Source organism: Felis catus, chromosome A3 (genome assembly GCF_018350175.1).
Source record: "Felis catus isolate Fca126 chromosome A3, F.catus_Fca126_mat1.0, whole genome shotgun sequence".
Lineage (NCBI taxonomy): Eukaryota > Metazoa > Chordata > Mammalia > Carnivora > Felidae > Felis > Felis catus.
This window is the reverse complement of record NC_058370.1, coordinates 31,202,793-31,224,212: the sequence shown is the minus strand read 5'-3', so window position 1 is coordinate 31,224,212 and position 21,420 is coordinate 31,202,793. Positions and strand designations below refer to the sequence as shown.

General features: G+C 50.4%; 1 protein-coding gene across 4 annotated transcripts in view; it reads left to right on the top strand.

Annotated features, from left to right (window-relative positions):
• The window catches only part of RASSF2 (Ras association domain family member 2), a 44,645-nt gene extending 24,478 nt beyond the window's left edge, over positions 1–20,167 (top strand). For all 4 annotated transcript variants that reach the window (XM_045053842.1, XM_023251430.2, XM_023251431.2 and 1 more), the window contains exons 2-11: positions 1,098–1,188; positions 3,843–3,918; positions 6,440–6,591; positions 8,830–8,918; positions 10,382–10,542; positions 11,366–11,467; positions 12,817–12,868; positions 13,338–13,459; positions 14,672–14,769; positions 16,244–20,167. In XM_045053842.1, the coding sequence (XP_044909777.1) occupies positions 1,130–1,188; positions 3,843–3,918; positions 6,440–6,591; positions 8,830–8,918; positions 10,382–10,542; positions 11,366–11,467; positions 12,817–12,868; positions 13,338–13,459; positions 14,672–14,769; positions 16,244–16,313 (981 nt within the window). In that variant the 5' untranslated portion in view covers positions 1,098–1,129 and the 3' untranslated portion in view covers positions 16,314–20,167. The remainder of the gene's footprint in view (positions 1–1,097; positions 1,189–3,842; positions 3,919–6,439; positions 6,592–8,829; positions 8,919–10,381; positions 10,543–11,365; positions 11,468–12,816; positions 12,869–13,337; positions 13,460–14,671; positions 14,770–16,243) is intronic.
• The last annotated feature ends 1,253 nt before the right edge of the window (positions 20,168–21,420 follow it).

The window sequence follows — 21,420 nt, the reverse complement described above, 5'->3', positions numbered from 1 at the left end:
TGCTTTTAGTTTACTTTGAAATGCATCAAAAACAAGATAGATTGTTGAATAGATAAAGGAACGTTTAGCTGGACAGATGTGTGATAAAGAAGGATATAGTAAGTGTTAAGGGTAGAATAGCCATGCATACATGGCTGTTCATTGTCTTACTCTAAATCTTTATGTTTGAAAATGCTCATAACAAAATGAAAAAACTTTCTGGTAAGCCATTACCCCAAGAGAGCCAATCCTTCATTCGTTTACATGCAGATGTACATATACCAGAAGTTCTAAACTAAGGGCAAATTAGCCCCAAGGGGACACTGGGTAATGTCCGGAGACATTTTGATTGTCATGACTGGTGGTGCTGCTGGCATCTGGTGGGTAAAGGCCAAGGATACTGCTAAACATCCTCCAGCGCACTGGACAGCCCCCACAACCAAGAATGCCCTAGCCCCAAACGTCAATAGCACTGAGGCTGAGAAAGCCTGACATATATAGCTGAGTATCTGAATATAGATATCCATTCATATAGATGTGTATATGCATGTTTTATGCTTACATATATTTTAAACAAAATTGGACTCACAGTTTTATAACCTGTGTCTTCATAATGTATTGTCACGTTCCCAGGTAATTAAATTGGCTTTAACGCTGTCATATTTTAATGGCGATTATAGATGTATATGCTGTGATTTATTGGGCCCAGCTCACTCTGGGCATTTTTAGGTAGTTGACCAATCTGTAGTCTACCTCAGTAGAATTTGAACCTTCGCTGTCAGACAAATCTGTATCCTGTGTGGTGAAGATATCTTCGGGAAAGGCTCGTTGGTCGTCCTCGGGACCACCTTGGGTGTCAGCATTCTCTGTGCCTGGAACGTTTGTTCTGGGGCTTTCCAAGGGCTGTCGTCTTGGGGTGGTTTTTCCCCAGCGGCTGTGGCCAGCGGAGGCAGCAGCCCACAGTGTGGCACCTCACCAGCCCTGGGTCAGCGTTGGGCTGTCCCAGCTGTGGATCTGGGGTGGGAACAGGGAGCCCTGTTCTCCCTCCCCTGGTCCAGGTTCTGCTGAGTTCCTGAGGACACAACTTGACTTTAACCTGTGTCTTTTCTCAAATATAGGTCTCCCCTTCTGATGACAAAGGAAAGGAAGAATGGATTACAGTCACGAAACCTCCCTAGTCCCGTGTGGACAAGATAAATACATCTCCAAGTAAGGTTTTTTGCTGTAGTGTTGTGTCCCCAGGGGCCAGTCCCACATGGTTGGAAACCCCTGGCACAGGAGTCTCTTCTGTACGTAGGCGAGCAGGGGCTCCTGTCGGGGGGAAGAAGCGAAGCTCCCGATTGTGAACTAGTGACAGCACAGCAGGGTTGGTGCTATAGATAAAAACATGCCCCCAGAGCCTGGCCATAGACCGCGAAGTAAAGACCTTCAAGACACGCCACCCTTGGGTGCTCAAAGAGATGGTGTCCTGGAGGGCTCCCAGGAAGAGGAGTTAATGGTGGTGGCTCGCTGTGCTACCTGTGGTGTCCCTTTGGGGGGGTCCCAGCTGGGCTGGGTCCCTGTGCTGCCGGCGTTCTGACTAAACGTTCAGGTGCCCCCTGAACAGAAGGAGACAGTTTCATTGCTCTGTATGTACGAAAATCTCTCGAGCTCAGATTTTTGGCTCATGTGAGCCAAAGTGGACTCTTCCAGATTATCTGTTTGAGGATGTATTTTTATATCCGGCACCCGGATTTGTTCACGCTGGGTGCTCCGTATCTGAGCTAAATGTTTAGCTTATCTGCCACCAAATTGTTTTAATTCCTTTACACATATTTGGCCATATACAGACACGCAGTTGTGTGAGATATGGATCACTCTTATCTCCTCATTGACGGATTTCCCCGGGGACTTCTGCTGACCAGTAATTTGAGATCTGTGTGTTCAAAAGGGCCAAACGGCTCTTGCGTTAGGTTATTTGGAGTTGCATTTTTTGCTAATTCACTTAGGCTTCCATAGAATTACTCCGATTTTTCTAGGTTTAGCGTGGCAGGAGATTCTTGGAATTTCAAGCCAGCTTTGACCTCTGGTGTGGCCCCGCATCGCTGTGTTGAAATGGCTGGAGTCAGAGGGACCGAACTTCATAACCTCTTGCCCGAGATGAGGCAAAAGCACACGGCAGCCTCCTCAAGCCTCTCTCTTCCCAGCCCCCAGGCACTAGCATGCACTTTCCCATAGACTGTTCTCAGGTTCAACGCGGGCTCACCCTGATCACAAAGGCGGGAAGTCCTTGCTCTTTCTTGTTCAGGAGAGCTGTGTTTCCAGAGGACCACCTGGAAACCAGGATCTAACAGCTAGGGAAGCCTGATACGAGGCTTCGGAGAGAGATTGGCAAGTTAAAAAACATTTTTTTTTTTTGTTTATTTATTTACTTAAGCAGTCTCCACACCTAGCATGGGGCTTGAACTCACGACCCTGACATCAGGAGTCCCATGCTCCTCCACTGAGCCAGCCAAGCAGCCCCAAATTTTTTTAAAAATAAACTGAAAGGAGCCACCTGGGTGACTCAGTCAGTTAAGCGTCCGACTTCGGCTCAGGTCATGATCTCACAGTTGGTGAGTTCGAGCCCCACGTCAGGCTCTCGGCTGTCAGCACTGAGCCTGCTTCAGACCCTCTGTTCCCCCTCTCTCTGCCCCTTCCCCACTTGTGCTCTCTCTCTCTCTCTCTCTCAAAAAGAAATAAACATTTAAAAGAATAAATAAACAAAAAATAAAATAAACCGAAAGCATCTAGAATACAATAAAAAGATAAAAGTTTGTAGAATAGAATATTACCAGGGCCCAGAACCCCCTTCTGCCCCCTTGTGGTCACTGCTCCCCAAGGTGAACCACTATCCTGAATTCTAGCACCCATTTTATTTTATTTTTTATTTAAAAAAAATTTTTTTTTAATGTTTATTTATTTTTGAGACAGAGAGAGACAGAGCATGAACAGGGGAGGGTCAGAGAAAGAGGGAGACACAGAATCTGAAACAGGCTCCGGGCTCCGAGCTGTCAGCACGGAGCCCGATGCAGGGCTCGAACCCACGGACCGTGAGATCGTGACCTGGGCTGAAGTCGGACGCTCAACCGACTGAGCCACCCAGGCGCCCCTCTAGCACCCATTTTAAACATTACATACTTGGAACCATACGATACGTGGTCTTTTGTGTGAGGCTTCTTTTGCTCAGCATAACGTCTGTGAGATTCATCGTGTTGTGCGTAGCTCATTCATATTCTTGCGGCTACGTGATATTCCACTATGTGACTCAGCTCCCTTATTCATCCACTCCACTGTTGATGGGAGTTTGTAGGTTTTTAAACACGCCCTAAGGTCATGTCTATGAAGCTTAAGTCAGTGGGGTCCAGACCTTTTAACTTTCTGAAAAGCCCAGAAGTTTCTGAGTCTCATGGAGGCCTACAGGGATCATCCTGTCCTAACTCACAGCATATGTGAGGGAGGACAGACAGTGGAGACACCAGAGAAACCTTGTCTGTGGACTTTGTAGTGCGTTGGCCTCTGAGCCTGTGCCTCGTGGGGGACGGCGTATTTAGCTTGGGTTTAGGGAGCGTGGTCAGAACGGCCAGGCTTCATCAGCAGGCGTGGCCTGCCTTGGTTTTCTGGAGTTGTTCCTTACGCTTGGTGTCTACTCTTGACCTGGATCTTGGGGGAACATGAAGGTGGGGGTGGTGGCTGTGTGTGTGTGTGTGTGTGTGTACATGCATGTGGACAGACACCCAGACTGGGGTGGCTGAAGGCCAGGTTAGAGGTGAGAAAAGAGGGAATGACGGCATTCAGTGGCTTCAGCTAAGAGTGTTACACCTTTTGTATTTTTTTCCCCTAAGGAACGAACTTCTCCTGCATCTGAAGACCTACAATTTGTACTATGAAGGCCAGAATTTGCAGCTGCGGCACCGTGAGGTAAGGCGTCCCCGGGGAAGGCCTGTGGGCTGGCCAGACTTTGCCTCTGTGTCTCCAGGGTCTAAGGGTCCCTGCCTCTCCTGCCCCTGGGAGAGGCCTCTCATTTAGGATGTCAGTGGTGTCCCTGGAGTTCTTTGGAAGGAGACCCCTGGGCTCATTTTGTTCTAAAGAGGATGAGCTTTTCTGTTCCAAGGACATTTCTGGGGATGTGAGGCTGAGCCGGGGGGGTCCTCCAAAGGGGGACTTTCATGAAATCGGCAACTCATGTGAGGTCTGTGAGGAAATGCTCTGCCCTTCCTCACAGCTGTAGCGGTCTTCCTAGGGTGTCTTCCCAGGATGCTCTTTGCTATCCTTCCGTCTTTTCCCAGCCCCCATCCTGAATCTAAGCTTACTCATCCTGTATCCATTTCTGTAAAGCCTGTTATCAGGTAGATGATGAGCTATATAGGAGCCTGGTAGAGTAATTTATACTCAAGTGTTCTAGACTGATAAGAAGATATGTGTAATACCATGCTAAACACATTTTCATGTTATCTAGCCATGGCGATTTAATCCATAGAAACAGATATCAGTCAGATGGTAGAATTTCAACTACTAAGGCAAGCTGGTTGGGGATAGTATGTGAGATGCAGTGACTTTTTCTGTGGCCCTTAAACCAGGCAAAGTCCTACTTTGCCTAAATCATGTGATGTAAGAGTAGTGATGCCAGCCTCGACCAGCTAGAAGGCATACACATAACCTGTTCTTTTTTTTTAATAAAGTTTTTTAATGTTTGTTTATTTTTGAGAGAGAGAGAGAGAGAGAGAGAGAGAGCAGGGGAGGAGGGAGACACAGACTCCGGAGCAGGCTCCAGGCTCTGAGCTGTCAGTACAGAGCCTGATGTGGTATTTGAACTCACGAACCATGAGATCATGACCTGAGCTGAAGTCAGATGCTTAACTGAGTCACCCAGGTGCCCCATATGGCCTGTTCTTAAATAAAGCTTTCTCCCCAAGCTTCCCCCACACATGAAAGTTGTTTCACTTATCTCCCGCTTTCTTTTATTCTTCCCCCACCTCTCTGAGGGTGATCCTGGGATCCAGGTCAGTGGTTCATTGGACAGGTGTCATCTTTATCCATACAGCATAAAGATGTGGCTGTGGCCCAGGTCTGACATCTGTGGGTTTTTCTGAGACTTGGGAAAGAAGGTCTGACCCTTTCATGCATTGTCCTGAAAACTTCTCCTAATTCGTGGCTGGGCCATTTGCAAGATTTAGGTCCTTGAACAACGTTTCTGGGCTGCGTCTTATAGAAAAAATTCTCAGAATGTTCTATGATGAAAGGGTTTCATGGTCATCAATGAGACTAACTTCTTGGGGATAAAACATGCAGATGCCCTTAAAAGGGTTTCATATTTAATTTCTTACCAGTCAACAACCCTTGACTATAAACTGGGAATCCTTACAGGACCTGTTCACCTTGTGCAGAGCCGTCAGGTAGCACATTAGCTAATTAAAGGCTCTGGGAAGTTCTGCTGGTAAGAAATCTGATTAACACATCATCTCCCAACTCATGATCACTTGACACCCTTTTTTAAGGTAACAGGTGACCTGTTAGAGGAGCTAGTATTCCGTAGAATCAACTTGGGGAAACGTTACTTTGAATCTCCTTCAACCGGCAGGTCAGATTGCTAAACACATGTTACGGCTAAACACATATCACTTTCCCTGGTAGGGGAGGGGAAGTAGCTAATGCAAGAATTTAGCTCTTGCTTTGTTAGCAAGGTTAGTCTCACTTTAAAAGATATATTCTTGGGGCGCCTGGGTGGCGTAGTCGGTTAAGCGTCCGACTTCAGCCAGGTCACGATCTCGCGGTCGGTGAGTTCGAGCCCCGTGTCGGGCTCCGGGCTGATGGCTCGGAGCCTGGAGCCTGCTTCCGATTCTGTGTCTCCCTCTCTCTCTGCCCCTCCCCCGTTCATGCTCTGTCTCTCTCTGTCCCAAAAATAAATAAAAACGTTGAAAAAAAAATTAAAAAAAAAATGTATTCTTTTTTCTGCAAAGTATTAAAAAAACACCCCATTTTTTTAAAAGTTTCTTTATTAGAGAGAGAGAGAGAGAGAGAGAGCGTGAGCACGAGCAGGAGGGGGCAGAGAGAGAGGGAGAGAGAGAGAGAGAGAGCATCCCCAGCAGGCTCCCCACTGTCAGCGCAGAGCCCGATGTGGGACTTGAGCTCGCGAACTGTGAGACCATGACCTGAGCTGAAATCAAAAGTCAGATGCTCAACTGACTGAACCACTCAGGCGCCTGAAAAAATACCCCATTTTTTATAATTTACGCACATGTACTTGCATTTCAGGGCAACTTTTGTGTTGACCCATGAGGTCATCGGGGTAGTTTGCAGCGGGGCGCGTCCTGGAGCTGGGGTGTGAGTATAACTGGGCGTGCCCAACAAGGACACATCAAGGGTGCCGTCAGCTGCCCTCCAGCGTGGCGCCGGTGGGGTTTTCTGGGCTGGCTCACTGTGTCAGTTGCTCCGTGGGCAGGAGGAAGATGAGTTCATCGTGGAGGGGCTGCTGAACATCTCCTGGGGGCTGCGCCGGCCCATCCGCCTGCAAATGCAAGATGACAATGAACGCATTCGCCCCCCGCCATCCTCTTCCTCCTGGCACTCTGGCTGTAACTTGGGGGCTCAGGGGTGAGTGGGGAGAGATGGGACGGGGGGGGGGGGACCGGGCGTGTCTGGGGGTTCCGTTCCTGAATGTTCTTGAGTCGGTAAATGCCACCTTCGTCCAGCGAGCCTTGACCCCAGCGCCCCACTCTCCCACCTGCGCTGCGGGTGCACCTGTTCTCGGCTTAGGAGGAGGAGGAAGGAGCAGATGTTCGTGTGATCTGGCCACCGTGCCTGTCACCACAATCACTGGATGAGAGTGAGAGGGGAGGCGCACCAGCCAGTGCCTGGCTGAGCAGTGAGTCCTCCGTCATGGAGAATTCCGGAGCCTCTGAGGGGAACCGCCAGCGGCCAGCCAGGCCTAGCCTACAGATTTCCGATGGGACACCTGGTGTCCCAGCACCTCTCCACGGGGACCCCTCCTCATAGAATGATCCTGCTCCGGAGACACTTAGGGTTCCAACATGGAAGCTCTGCATGTCTGGGAGGCCCCCTCTTCCGGGTCCCTGCTGGGAGTCTGGGAAGGTCTGCTCCTTCCCTCCCTCCGATGCCAGATGGTGGCCGAGCACCTGTAGTGAGGCCCGCCCTCTTTACCGGGCCTTCTTTCTGGGACTTTAGTTCTTGGTATCAAGTGACTAGCTGCGTTCCATCCAGACACTTGTCATTGGTCCCTGCTGCCCTGGGGCCGGAGTGTGGGGGGGTGGGGGGGTGCCGACCTCGCAGCCGAAACCGCAGGGATGTGTTTTCTGTTTTAACCCAGAACCAAGACCTGTCTGTTGGACACGCTGAATGTTCTGTTAAACTCCACAGCCAAATCAATCTTTCTCTAAAGTGGAGAGAAAGCCAAACCCTGGAGCTGATCTGCTTTCTTTCCAAGGGAATTTTAGGAGGGAAGTTGTTGCCCATCCCATCAGGCGCTGCAATGTCTAGTCAAGGTTCTCTGGCTTCATCTGTCTTTGATGGTTTCTCACTCCACTCTGATTTCAGCATTTCTACCATATTTGATTTCCTGTGGGTCAAGCCCTTTCCACAGCCGCGTCCCAGTGCCCGGACTATGCTGCATTCCGTCCCCTAAGTGAAAAGATTTTTAAAATGCCGTTTGACCGCGTGATTTTCGGCTGAGCCTGCTAAGGGGTCCTTCACTCTGCACACTTGTTTCTTCCCCCATCCCTGCAACATCAAGCAGTCTTGGTTGGTTCTTGAAACCTACTAGTACTTTGAGAGAGTTGTCAGAACCGTAAGAATGTTAGCTCTGATGCCTGCTCTAATAACGTGACCGCCTGGACTACTGTGTCCAGAAGGATGCTGAGGCCAGTTTCTGCCTCGATGCGGGAACGGGCGGTGGCCCCTGTGAGCGTCCAGTGCTCACCGTTCCTGAGAGGCTCTGACCAGTTCCATTCTAGGGTCAAAAGTCCAGAGTTCTACTACCACAGGAAGTTCTTTCAGATTTTCAATTTTTATTGTCTTTTAAAACTATCATCCCTGGACCATAAGTCCCATCTCTGCTGGGTGCCAGGGAGCCCACACTCTTCTCATTATGGGATGGTCCTCATTGGTTAGGTATGATTCTCCTTTTGAGCCAAATCCTCTGTTGATTTTGGGTGTGCTTCTCTGAGCTGCTGTCATTATCCCTTTTGGCTTCGGGGAGTCATTTGCCAATTACCATGGCAACACCAGGACTCTGCTCAGACTGCCTGCTTGTGATCCTTTCTCCAGCTCGGCTGAGCATTCCGTCCGGCAACCCCAAGAACGCGATCATCAGTGGCCCCTCCGATGAGGCCCTGACCCTCACGGCAACCAACCTGTTACTTGCCATTCCTTTTAGATACTTTCCATTCCTTTTAGATGCCATTCCTTTTAGATTCCTTTAGAGTCACTCCTACAACAGAAAAGGATCCGAACTGAAATCTTGTCCGGAGATTATTAGGGTTTCCCAAAGAAGCTATAGAACCCGTATGTGCTTAGAAACTGCACGCACATAGCACGTGGATTTTGTTCTTCGGTGTTCTCCATCCTGGCCTTGGTGAATTGGGTGCTTATGTTGCTGCAGATGCTGGGAATGAGCATATTCTCCTCCGACATACCCCCTCCCTACCCAGTGCTCAGCCCTGGAGCCGGGCCAGCCTCATGGGACACTTAGCACGGGCCGTCCATGGGGTGTGGCTGGTCCCCTGCCTGGCACAGGCGAAGTGCTCCCCTTGCAGGAGAGGGAGTATCTCTCCACAGGGGCTGAGCCAGGCTTCTTTTTGTTTTCTGCCTCCCCAGCACCATCCTGAAGCCCCTCACCGTGCCCAACATTCAGATCTCAGAAGTGGATGCCCCACCCGAGAGTGAACAGACATCGAGTCCCACAGGTACGTGCGTGGAGGGCAGGGCTCCTCCTTTGGGCCCACTTATGTGAAGACCGATGCGGTTATAGATGTTGTAAATTAAATAAATGAAATTCACATGGTTCAGGATTCAAAGAGGATTCAAAGGAAACAGGCGAAAATTCCCCATTTTGTTTACTCACCTTAGAGGTTCTCTCCCTAGAAAAAACCTGAAGGCATGGTGAGAATATCTTGCCGAGATATTCTATATGAATACAAGCAAATACACAGCAACATACTTTTATCGTCGGACGTCATTTCTTTTCTTCCCCCATTTACATAAAGGGTAGCATTTTGCACATCCCTGTTTCTTTTTCTTTTTTTAAAGTTCTTTTTTAACATTTATTTATTATTGAGAGACAGAGAGAGACAGAGCATGAGCATGGGAGGGGCAGAGAGAGGAGGAGACACAGAATCTGAAGGTGACTCCAGGCTCTGAGCTGTCAGCACAGAGCCCGATGCGGGGCTTGAACTCACAAACCGAGCAAGATCATGACCTGAGCCGAAGTCAGACGCTTAACCGACTGAGCCACGCAGGCACCCCTGCACATCCCTGTTTCTATTAGTTTGTTTTGAGGACTGTTCTGTACAAATCCATGAAGAACTTCTGTGTTCTTTCCATTGTGTGAAGAAATGTGGATCACTCCCTGCTGATAGACATTGAAGTCATTCCAGTCTTTTATTTGTTTTGAGAGAGAGAGAGAACACATGAGCGGGGGAGGGACAGAGAGAGGGACAGAGAGAATCCCAAGCAGGCTCCATGCCGTCAACTCGGAGCCCCACGTGGGGCTTGATCCCACAGAACCATGAGATCGTGAGCTGAGCCGAAATCAAGAGTCTGACACTTAACCAACTGAGCCACCCAGGCACCCCAAGTCATTCCAGTCTTTCGCTGTGACAAACAAGGTTGCAATTAGTGGCCTTGTACACGTGTCATTTCGCACATTCATCAGTGTCTGTAGGATTCTTCCAAGTGGAATTTCTGGGTCTGAGGCTATGCGCATGTGTAATCTTGAAGATATTGTCAGCTTGCTATATCTTGCACGTCCTTATGTCGTGCTTATCCTGTGCCAAGCGCTATTCTAAATGCTTTGTGTGAATTAATTCACTAAACTCTCACAACAATTCCGTGATGCCCATTTTATAGGTGAGGGAACTGAGGCATAGAGGGGTTCATGATACATGGCAATGGTGGAGCTGGGGCTTGACCCTGGGAATCTGGCTCTGAAGTCTGTGCTCTGAACCTTGTCACTGGATTGCTTCTCAGTGCATCATACCATATGTTTCCACCCCTACCCCCCCAGCGGGAAATACTGTTTTTATGAAACACATTTTGGGGGAGGCGGCCGTGGGTACCGTAGCGTTGGCCACAAAAAGGGCACTACTGTGTGCGAACCGCCACGTCCCGGGTCCAGGCAGACAGAGCTCGTTTCTCCCTTCCCTCTTAGACTCCAGGGGCCTGAAGACCCTGCAGGAAGACACCCCACAGCTGATGCGCACACGCAGTGACGTTGGGGTGCGTCGCCGTGGCAACGTGAGGACACCCAGTGACCAGAGGCGAATCAGACGCCACCGATTCTCCATCAATGGCCATTTCTACAACCACAAGGTAGAGAGGATGGGGGGGTTGGGGGCCTGGGGAGCCTCAAGGGAATAAGGTCTCTCCCCGGGCAGCCGCCCCCTCGAGGCCGCAGACGTGTGGGAAGCCAAGTGTTTGCTGTTTCGTCTTTGGGTCGTGGGTGGGCTTCAGGCTCTGCCGGCCCTGTGAGGGGTGAGGGACCCCAGATCAGGAGTCCCCTCAGGGTGGTGGGTGAGATGACCCCACAAACATCAGAGCCATTCCCCACTCCCCGGAAAATCCACACGTTACCCACTTCCTACACCGCGTGCCTCTTAGCTGCTGTGGGGTCTCCCGTTTCTGTGAGCTAAGTGCTGTCCCTGACACAGAGCTGTAGGACTCAAGGCAGGGGCGTCCCTGCACCGCCTGCCTCTCCCAAAGCTAGCTGACCCTCTTTCCTCCTGCTGCCTGGTCCGAACCCAGCCCCGGAAGCAAGTGCATCATGGGAGAGCGGTCAGAGACCTTGTGTGGAAGTCACGAGGGGGCCTCGTGCATGTTTTATCTGGAGAGGAGGTCTTTCTTATCTGGGTCTATTCCCCCTCCCCCGCCCTGCCACGTGCCAAGCTCAGAACCCCCAGCCTCCCTTGGGGGCGGCGGGTGGGCGATGAGCTCCTGAGTTAGGCAAAACCCAGGGCGGCCTTATTGACATCAAAGCCCCCTGCTTGCCAGGCCATCAGGGGGCTCTCAGGGTGCACAGGGTAAGTGCCATTGTCACTGTGCCCTGTACCCCAGGTCGCGGGGCCTGGACACCCAAGTTTTAGTGCCCCAGTCCTTGTCCCCCCTGCCAGCCTGAACCAGACCTCTCTATTGACAGACGTCAGTGTTCACGCCGGCCTATGGTTCTGTCACCAACGTCCGCATCAACAGCACCATGACCACCCCACAGGTCCTGAAGCTGCTGCTTAACAAATTTAAGGCAAGTTCCTTCTGCTGGCTGGCCTGGGATGGCTGGTGCGTGTGCCCGGGGCGGAAAGGGGGGCCGTGGAGAGTGTGTGGTAAGGGGGCACCGGGCAGACGGTTTGGTTCTTCAGACCCTGCGGCATCAGCATCACATGGGAGCTTGTCAGCAAAGCAGAGCTTCTCAGGCCCCGGCCCTGAATTAGACCCGCTGAGTCCAAAGCCCGGAGGTGAGGCCGGGAGCCTGTTGGGCAACTTGCGGGGGATTCTGAGACCCCAGGCCTGATGCCTGGTTTGGGGCTCTGTGTACAGACTGACTTCTGAAACACATTTGGGGAACCGACTCTGAAAAAGGAACTTCAGGGGGCGCCTGGGTGGCTCGGTCAGTTGAGCGTCTTGACTTGAGCTCAGATCACGGTCTCACAGTTTGTGAGTTCGAGCCCCGCATCAGGCTCTCTGCTGTCAGCACAGAGCCCCCTTTAGATCCTCTGTCCCCTCTCTCTGCCCCTCCCCCTCTCATGCTCACTCTCTCTCTCAAAAATAAACATTAAAAAAATTATTTTATTTTGTTTTATTTTGTTTTTTTTTTTTAACGTTTTTATTTATTTTTGAGACAGAGAGAGACAGAGCATGAACAGGGGAGGGGCAGAGAGAGAGGGAGACACAGAATCCGAAACAGGCTCCAGGCTCTGGCTGTCAGCATAGAGCCTGACGTGGGGCTCGAACTCACGGACTGTGAGATCATGACCTGAGCCGAAGTCGGACGCTCAACCGACCAAGCCACCCAGGCGCCCCCCAAAATATTTTTTAAGAAGGAACTTCAGTAGATGTGTAAATTATAGTGCATGAGTTTTTTTAAAGTCCTGTTACTCTGTTTTCCACAATCCCTTTATAGGAATCATCCCCTTATCTTTTGGAGTCAGAGATTCTTATTTTTATTGAGGCCAGTGTCGCCCAGTGGCCTAAGGGCACAGGCTCTGGGTTCGAATCCCCAGCCATCACCTGCTGCATGGATGAGCTAAGCAACTTACTAAAGCTCCCTGTGTTTCTGCTCCCTCGTCTGTAAAATGAGGGTTAACGGGACCCCATTGAGGGGTTGTCGGGAGCCTTAGATGAGTGAATGCATGCAAAGTGGGGAACGCTGTGCTTGGCAGGGTGCAGGAAGCATCAGCCCTGATTATCTGCTGTGACTGGTGAAGTTCCCGGCCTGCCCCCTCTCCTCATCCCCTCTGAGAGCTGTAGATAAATAGCTCCCCCCTCAAAAGTTGCCTAAAATTGATTGAGCTTTGTGGCATTCAAGAAGGAATGGCTCGGGCTTGGGATGTGTGCATATGTGCTTCCTCCAAGTATCTTTTGTTTCTGGTTCAGATCGAGAATTCCGCAGAAGAGTTTGCTTTGTATGTGGTCCATACCAGCGGTGGTAAGTCTGAAATATACTGTGTACTTGAACATTTTTACTTCACTCAAAACAGGAAAAAACAAACAAACACACAAACCAAACCTCTGCCTCATTTGCTTGTCGTTTGGCTTTTGGAAACCTCCAAATGTTGTTTGCCTCCAAGGCCAGTGGGCTCACTGGCTGAGTCCACTGGGGAATGCCGTATGTGGTCAGGAAACAAACACTAAAACGTAACTGCTTATTTAAAGAGACCAATTCCTCCAGTAGAGTATCTTCCAAAGGATTTGAGCATGGTAGTTTTGTTAGGGAGAGGGGGGAGGAAATGGTTGCTTTGAACAAGAATTGTTCGTTCACTATTCAGTCTCCTGACTTACGTGGCCGCATCTCCTAAGGTGCCTGGGCCATTTGGGCCCCTGAGTTGGCCACTACTTATGGTGAGAAGGGCCTCGGGCCGAACTCAGGGCTGCTCCTGGCTGTGTGTGTGTTACAGAGAAACAGAAGCTCAAGAACACCGATTACCCGCTGGTAGCTCGAATCCTCCAGGGCCCGTGTGAGCAGGTCTCCAAAGTGTTTCTTATGGAGAAGGACCAGGTGGAGGAAGTCACCTATGATGTGAGTCCCCTTTTGGTCGGCTGGTCTGTCCTCAGGTGGGTGGGGATTTGGTTGGGTTACCTGCAACTGGGGTATAGCTTGACTTTTTTGGCCAAGGGCCATGCCCCATTTTGCTGCCATTCCTCAATACTGGGTTTCCTTGAAGCCATTAGCAGGGAGAATGAACGCAGAGGCTAGACTGAGGGTATGCCCTGGGGATTTGTTGGAGGTAGGCTCAGGCACCAAGTGGTTTCCATGGAAGGAGTAAATGTCTTCAGCCTTTCTGGGGTACCGTAAGAGGCCCGAGAAGTTTCTGCAAACCTCTCTTAGCGGCTTCAAGAAGTTAGCAGTGATTTTACCTTATCTTATGCATCAGTCAGCTTTTGCTGTGGTAACAAACATCCCCAAATCTTAGCTGCTTACAACAGCATTTACCTTTTTCTCAGGAGGCCGCAGGCGAATAGCAGCCGCTCTGCTGGGGGCTGTGGGTTGAGTTCAGGTGTGCACTTCATGTCTCATTCAGAGACCCAGGCCTAAGCGGTAGCGCCTCCCTGAGGTACACTTCTCATGGCAGGTGCCTGTAGTGCAAGTAACCAGGCAAAACCACGTAAGCTCCTTTGAAGCCTCCACTCAGTTGTGTCTTACATCACGTCCACACACATTCCATTGACCAAAACAAGTCACGTAGCCATGAATAGGGTGGAGAAATCCACTTTTCCCGTGGAGAAGAGTTGATAAAGTAGGGTGGGGATTCTTGTGGGGGGTGACAGATGGCTCACCCGGGAACCACCCTCACCCCCACAGCCTCTCCAGAGTAAGCTCCCATTTGGACGCCTGCTTGAGACTCGAGATGCAAACCATCGTCCCGAGCCACGGTTCCATAAATCCTCTTAGGGGCGAACACGGAGTTTTATTGAATACCACGGGTCAGGTTTTCCTCTGCATTGCTGCATCAGGAGAAAGTGCTTTTCCATGTTTGATTTCACCTTGTCGTGGACTGGATACATGGGGACGAGAAATGAGAAGTTAGGAGATCTGTATCACGTATAGGGAGCCATCTCGATGCCAGCCTTGAGAAGAACGAGGCTTGGCTACTGCCTTTAAGGAAATCTTGGATCCGTGTAGAAATAGGTGCCCGCGGCTTTGGGCCTTACGTAAGAGAGACACCAAAAGGAATTGGAATAGGGTTGGGAGGGGGTGTGTGTGCGCCCAGACTTACTTCTTCCTCCCCAGGTGGCCCAGTACATAAAGTTCGAGATGCCTGTCCTTAAAAGCTTCATTCAGAAGCTCCAAGAGGAAGAAGACCGGGAAGTCAAGAAGCTGATACGCAAGTACGCATGGCCCCAGGGCGGCTGGTTGGGCTTCTCCCAGGGCCGCGGGGAGCCCAGGTGTTCAGGTGCCTTGCAGGGACTGTGCTGAGCGGCTGTGTGGGCCTGGGTCCCATGGACCTTCTTCCGGGGGCTTCCCGTGACAAGTGTGGATCTCAGATGGGGACACAAAACATAAGTGTGTTGGTCTCTTTGCTTCTTAGGCCAGCTTCTCATTTTGATGTGGGGCATAAAAGCGTGCCAGAGAAAGCCGTCTTAGCAGCGGAAAGTAATCTGAACAGCCCTACCTCTGAAACCCTTTCCTGCTACCCTTCTCCCTTCTCAACATTTCTCTTCTGGAAATTGCATTTGGGTTGAAAAGCCCAGTAAAGCTTCTCTCTGGGGAGGATTTACAAAAAAAATCCTGGTTGAAGTATAGTTGACATACAATGTTATATTTGTTTCAGGCGTATGGCGTAGCGATTCAGCAATTCTATGCATTATTCAGTGCTCACCGCGCGCGACAAGTGTGGTCACCATCTGTCACCATATATTGTTACAGTATTATTGACTGTATTCCCTATGCTTTGCATCCTTGTGACTTTTTATTTCATAACCGGAAGTTTGTACCTCTTAATCCCCATCACCTGTTTCACCCTATTTCTCGGGGGTGGGGTTTTTTTTTTTATTGTGACTTTGATGTTTTTGGTTATGTTTTATGATATTTTTTGCCATGGTTAGCCATAAATCGGGCTGCTTTTCATGGATATAGCGGGACAGTTGATTGACTTCTGCCACTGGCGAATAATACCGATAATATTTGCTGTATCAATGATAATAGCTAGTATGATAGCAGTTAATATTTATTGAACACTTACTATGTGCCAAACTTTTAAGATGGCTTTTGCTGTGCGGTGCCAAGCCCTGGACTTAAGGAATGTTCCCGTTAGTCCTACAGCCGTACACACCCCAGCGTCCACGCTGCCTTATTAGTTCAGGGAGGGGGTGGAGACAAGTCATGGACACCCACGTTTGGTAGTTGTTATAGCCTGTTCCGCAAAATGCGGGTAACTGATATTAGGTTGAACCGTACGAAGTTGCCGCTGCCGTTGTAGCCCCCCCGCCCAAGTAGTCAAATAATGGCAATTGCATATGGTCCAGCCCAGGTGAGGATCCCGTGCTCCTGTGTCGTGGAGCCTTGGGCCTAGTCAGCACTCGGTTAGCGGAACCCTTACTGTTGGTGTTTCCGTTTCGCCTTCCCATCCTTCTTTTTGCCAGAGTGTCTAACTATAGTCAAGTTGTCCACTTTGGATTTGGTCTGTTCAGTTCCTGTCCTCTGGGTGTGGAAATGAACACAAGCCACAAAGTGGCGGATGGCTGGGCCTGTGATAGAAGCAGAAGGAGCGACAGGTGGCCCCTGTGGCCCGGGTGGTGGGGAAAGATCAAGAGGGGGTGTGTGTTGCCTTCCACTGTCCACCGCAGCTGTTCCTGTCCCCAGGTACACCGTGCTCCGGCTAATGATCCGGCAGAGGCTGGAAGAGATGGCTGAGACCCCAGCAACAATCTGAGCCACAAGAGGGAGGGGATCCAGATGCCACAGGGGCCGCCGCTGACATGAGAAGACGCACAGGAAGCTGGGTACCTTCCTTCCGTGGAAACCTTTAGATGCAGACCTCTCCAGCTCCCACCAAGCCACCATTTGCTGCCCGGAGCAGGATGGGGAAGCCAGCAGGCAACTCCCCATCCCTGGAACCCTGTGCTCCGCTCCTTTCTTTCACTCACAAGGACTTTTGATTTTGTTATAAGGACCCAAAATGTGTGCGCGGGCGTGTGTCCGCACATGAGCGCGTGCGTGCACTGTAAGTGTGTGTATCCACGTGCCTACCTGACATTCACATGCCATTGAATTCCAAACAACCAGCACAAGTGCCACGGGGCTTGCAGGTAGGCTGGCCGAGACGGGGAAAATCAGACGAGTCACCAATCCGAGGGGTTTAAGTCGGAGGGAAGATTTCTCTCCTCCAGTGCCAGGGAGCAAGCCACACGTGTTTAGAAGGGAGGGGACTCAGCCAGCGCACCATTTGGGATATTTATATGTTAGTAGAGATTCTCCCTGTACACGTAACAGGATTGGGGATTGGAAATTAACAAAATAACAGCCCCATGCTCCTGGGGGGTGCGATGGAAAAAGATAAACCGCCCTTGGGGTAGCTGCAGTAGGCCCACACGTTTTTACACTGGAAACTTGGATTGTTTTAAATAACAAAGACATATGTGATGATCTGCGCGGATTCTGCCTCTGTCCTCGCCTCCACGGCCACGTCTAGGAGACAGGAGAGGAGCCTGATGCGCTAAGCATGCCAGGCTGCCGGCCCCAACTCTTTGGTGCCTCCGTGAGTTGAGGGAAGGGTCTCACCGGTTTGTACGTGGCAGGCTGGCTAGTGTGGCCGGGGCCTGGCCTCGTTCTGGGGTGGTGGCCAGAGAGTTTCCCTCTTTAGGGAAGTGTAGAGGCTCCTTGCAGAAATGACAGGTCTGTGAGCCCGGCCCGTTTCATACCACCAGGGGAGATTCCTGCACTTGATACTGAAGCCATGTGTTTGAAGTCAAGGCTTCAGTCTTTCCAACCACTGGATTCTTGCAAGTGGCCCTCACCTCGTGTGTGGAGATGGTCTTCCCAAGAGTGAGGAGGCTGCTATTGACCGGGGTGGGGCCCAGGTCGGGCTGCACAGGGAGGGTGGAGCTTCTCTTTCGGCCTCTCTGAGCAGCCACCTGGGTGATCTTTAGAGCAGACCCCAATGCAGGGAAAGGGCAGGACAGTCTGTCCCCGTGGGGTCCCCATCAGGAAGACTTCCGGGCAGCTGGGCAACAGTATGGCTGACACAGTTTGAAGAGGGACAGATAGATGCATGGGGGCAGGGTGCCTGGCTGGGAGATCAACCAAACAAGGCCAGGAGCTCATAACATCAGGGGTCTCAGCCTTGGTGGTGGAGAGACTCCCCATCTCTTCACCTCCCCTCCAAGGAAGGTTTGGGGAGCTGGGCGGTTGGGGGAAGGAGTGCCAGTGGTCAGCACCTGCAAGGAAGGTGGAGGTTTGCAGCAGAGCGGTTCCTGCCCCCTGCTGTCCCCTGTGGCCTCCGTGGCCTCTGTAGGTGGCTCACAGCTGTGGTCTCATTGTTGATTTTCAAAAAGATGGCACGCTGCCACCTGGCGTGTTGCCGGGGGTCTCTTAGCAAGGCGACCTCCTCCTCGGGGACAGCGCCACCAGCCCTGTGGGGTGTGGACTGGAAATCCGGCGACCTTAGTCTCAATCAGACATCAACGTGGGCCTCTGCTAAATGCACAGAAAACCCCGGGGGCGGGAGAGGCTTCCTTTGTTACATACAGATGGGCGAGAGCGGGTTTGTGAATGCAAACACACTTCCTGAGTCTTGCCTTTGAGAAATTGACTTAAACTTCTCTTCCAGTTCTTTTTATTTTGAATGTTCGCAGCCTTTGTTGGCCCCAGTAATTCTCCTTGGTGCGCGAGGCAGAAAAACCCCCACAAAGCAAACTACTAACCACTAACTTTTGTTGGACAGCTATTTCTGGTTCATAAGAGTTCTCTTTGATTTGTACTAGCACTACGATAGTTTAAATATGGAGATGTTGCAAAACGTCAGGTTTGCCGGATCCCTTGCTGACAAAGTGATGCTAAGGTAGACCTGGCTTTTTAAAGATGGGGGGGCGGGAGGGATTCAGGGTGGAAGCCAGGGGAAATCGCATCTTACAGGATACGTTCCACTTAATGTGGGTCGTACCTTGTGGCATTTTGGCCCACCCTGTTTGGAGATCATTTCTTACTTCCTAACAACCCGATCAGGAATTTTGGAAAGGGCCTTCGAAATAGCAGCGGCTGAAACAGAGACACTTCACTGCAGTGTGGAGCCGGATTTTCTCACTGGTATCACATGGCCTGGCGGCTTTGAATTCCTGTACCGATTTGTAGGGGGTTATGTAATTGTGTGCAATGAACCTGAAATCGTGTGAGGAACAAAAGGCCAATTTATAGGTTTTTCCCCCTAACTTGTGAAAAGTAGTAGAGCCACATCTGGCTTTCTTTTTCTAGGGGTTTATGTTACAAGGTGATCAAATGAAGGAGAAGCCTGAGTCCATCTGGCTGGGGAGGGGGTCCGCTCCCCTAGGTGATGGTGAGATTAAGCACAAGGTCACGTTCTCGGTGATCACATGAGTGGACAGGTGATGAGTTACATGGGGGTGGGGGGATACCTTGGGGAGAGACTGAGAAGCACAGGTAGCAGGCTTGGCTTGCCTGTACGTGCTGGTGAGGAGTGTGCACCAGGCCGATGGACTTGGATTCTAAGCGAGGTTGAGGAGGGAGGAGCTCAGATTAGCCACCCACCTTCGAGAAAAATGCGGGGACTGGGGTTTTGGTCTGAGACTTCAAGGAGAAATATTTGCACCCTTCCCTCCTCCCTACGGAAAGAAAACAATAATCCTCTCTCCTGGAGATCCCCCAGATGAAGACATTTTATCATCACTGTAGCTTAGACTTTGAAATACAATGACACACACACAGCTCTGTTCTCAGATGCAAAACTTCTTGGCACGAATTCTTTTCTGCAGAGTTGGGTGGTTATTTCAGAATGTCAGAAGGAAGAGGAGCAATGGATCCCAGAAGCGCAAGAAACTCTTAAGAGAGGCTCTGTTAAAAAAAAATAAAAAATGCAAAGCTCCTTATTAACATGGAGAAATATGGTGCCCTGGATACATCGCCAAGAGAGAAATTTCTGTACGAACAAGGGAATTTCAAGGCCTCGTGGCCAAACCGTGATGTGGGGGCCGAGACAGCAAGCAGAGCAAGTCTCCCGTGTCCCCCATGCCGCAACCCACGTTTTTGAGTTGCTGCTTAAGTTGTACACAAATTCCTGCCTGAGTCAGGAGATGAGCAGTGGTCTCCGAGAGGGGGAGAGAGAAAAATGAATGTAGCAACCCGCCTTTCAGACGGGACTGAAAGCGGTGACCCCATCGCGGGAGGTTACAGTGCCCCCTGCATTTTACCCAAGCACAAGATGTGGACAAGCGGTGAAGGGAGAGCCTCAGTTTACCCCTGGAGTCTTCCCAGCCGATTGCAGACCCGCTTCCCCAGCCGATGGTTTCTGGTGTGTTACTACTGTCAGTGTCCTTGAGGGTTTCCCTACTTGTTTTAGCTTTGTGACGTATCCTTTTCTTAATCATAATTTGCCCTCTGCAATGGTACATGACCAGGTTCACTGTTGGGTTCTGAACTTACAAACGGATGCATCTAGGGATCATGTCATAATTTGACAAGTCCTCAGTAGGGGCGACGCATTTCTGTAACATTTTGATATGTTTCCATGCACCAACGTAGATCTTGTTGAAATAAAGCACTTTTCAAAGAGAAGTCCCTCTGTGGATGGCTCTGTGTGTGGCTGCCGGGCGCGGCGCTCTGCCCCGTGGGACAGCGGGGGATGGGAACGCGAAGGCACATCCAGGAAGTCAGTCGATTTTCATCCCCCAGAGTTTCTGGTTTGAATGGGCTCAGGCTTGGCTGTAATATTCCAAGTCAGAAGTGAAATGAGAATGTCCCCGGCGAGCTCAGGCCCTGCTGGAGCCAACGATTGCGGTGGAGAGAGCTGGGAGCCACCATCCCATGAGGCAAGATTTTGTCCTGACTCTACCCCCAGGCCTCTTACGATCCTGGGACCAATTCGTGGAACCTTTTGCTAGGACTTGGTTTCCCCAGCCGTAAAATGGCCAAGCCACCCTGTGGGGGTGTGGGGACCTGGACTTGCCTCCATCAGAGGCAGCTCCCCAGAGGTTGCCAAATGTAAGACCTCAGACGAGGGCCCAAGTTCCACCCCAAGGAGCAGGGCAAGTGTGACGGTTAATTCTAGGTGAACTCGGCTGAGCCATGGTGCCCAGATATTTGGTCAAACACCAGTCTAGATGTTGCTGTGAAAGTGTTTTTTAGATGAAATTAACTTGTATATCAGTTGACTTTGAGTAAAGCCGATCACCTTCCATAATGTGGGTGGACCTCATCCAATAAGTTGAAAGCTTTAAAAGAAAGATCGTGCTTCCCCTGAGGGAGAGAGAATTCTGCCTCCAGACTGCCTTTGGACTTGAGCTGCAGCCCGAGCTCTTCCTCGGGTCTCCAGACTGCCGGCCCATCCTGCAGAATTTGGACTAGCCACCCCCACAACTGCATGAGCCAGTTCCTTAAAATAAATCTCTATGTACCCACATCCCGTGGGTCCTCTTTTTCTGGAGAACTAGAACACAGGAGGGTTATGTGATTGGTTCACAACATTTGAATATGTGATCGACAGTTGTCTTCCCAGGAGGAATTTAGGGACCATCATAATTTGGCCTCTAAAAAAGGCTAACAACCAAGATAAGATTTTTAACAATGACCCCAAATGATATACTTATAGGTTTCTTTTTAAAAGGGAGAGAAAAATTTGGACGAATCAGTGTTCCCCTTAAGTGCTGTTTTGAGTTTTTATATTTAGAGTTATCACTCCAAGCAGTAGCTTTTTAGCTGCTGAATTAACTAAGCTGGGTGAAACAGATGAGCAGTTAACCCTTCCAAGGCAGTGAGGTTTTTTGTACTGTTCAGATTGTGCATGTAGGTGACAAAGACAAAAGATAATC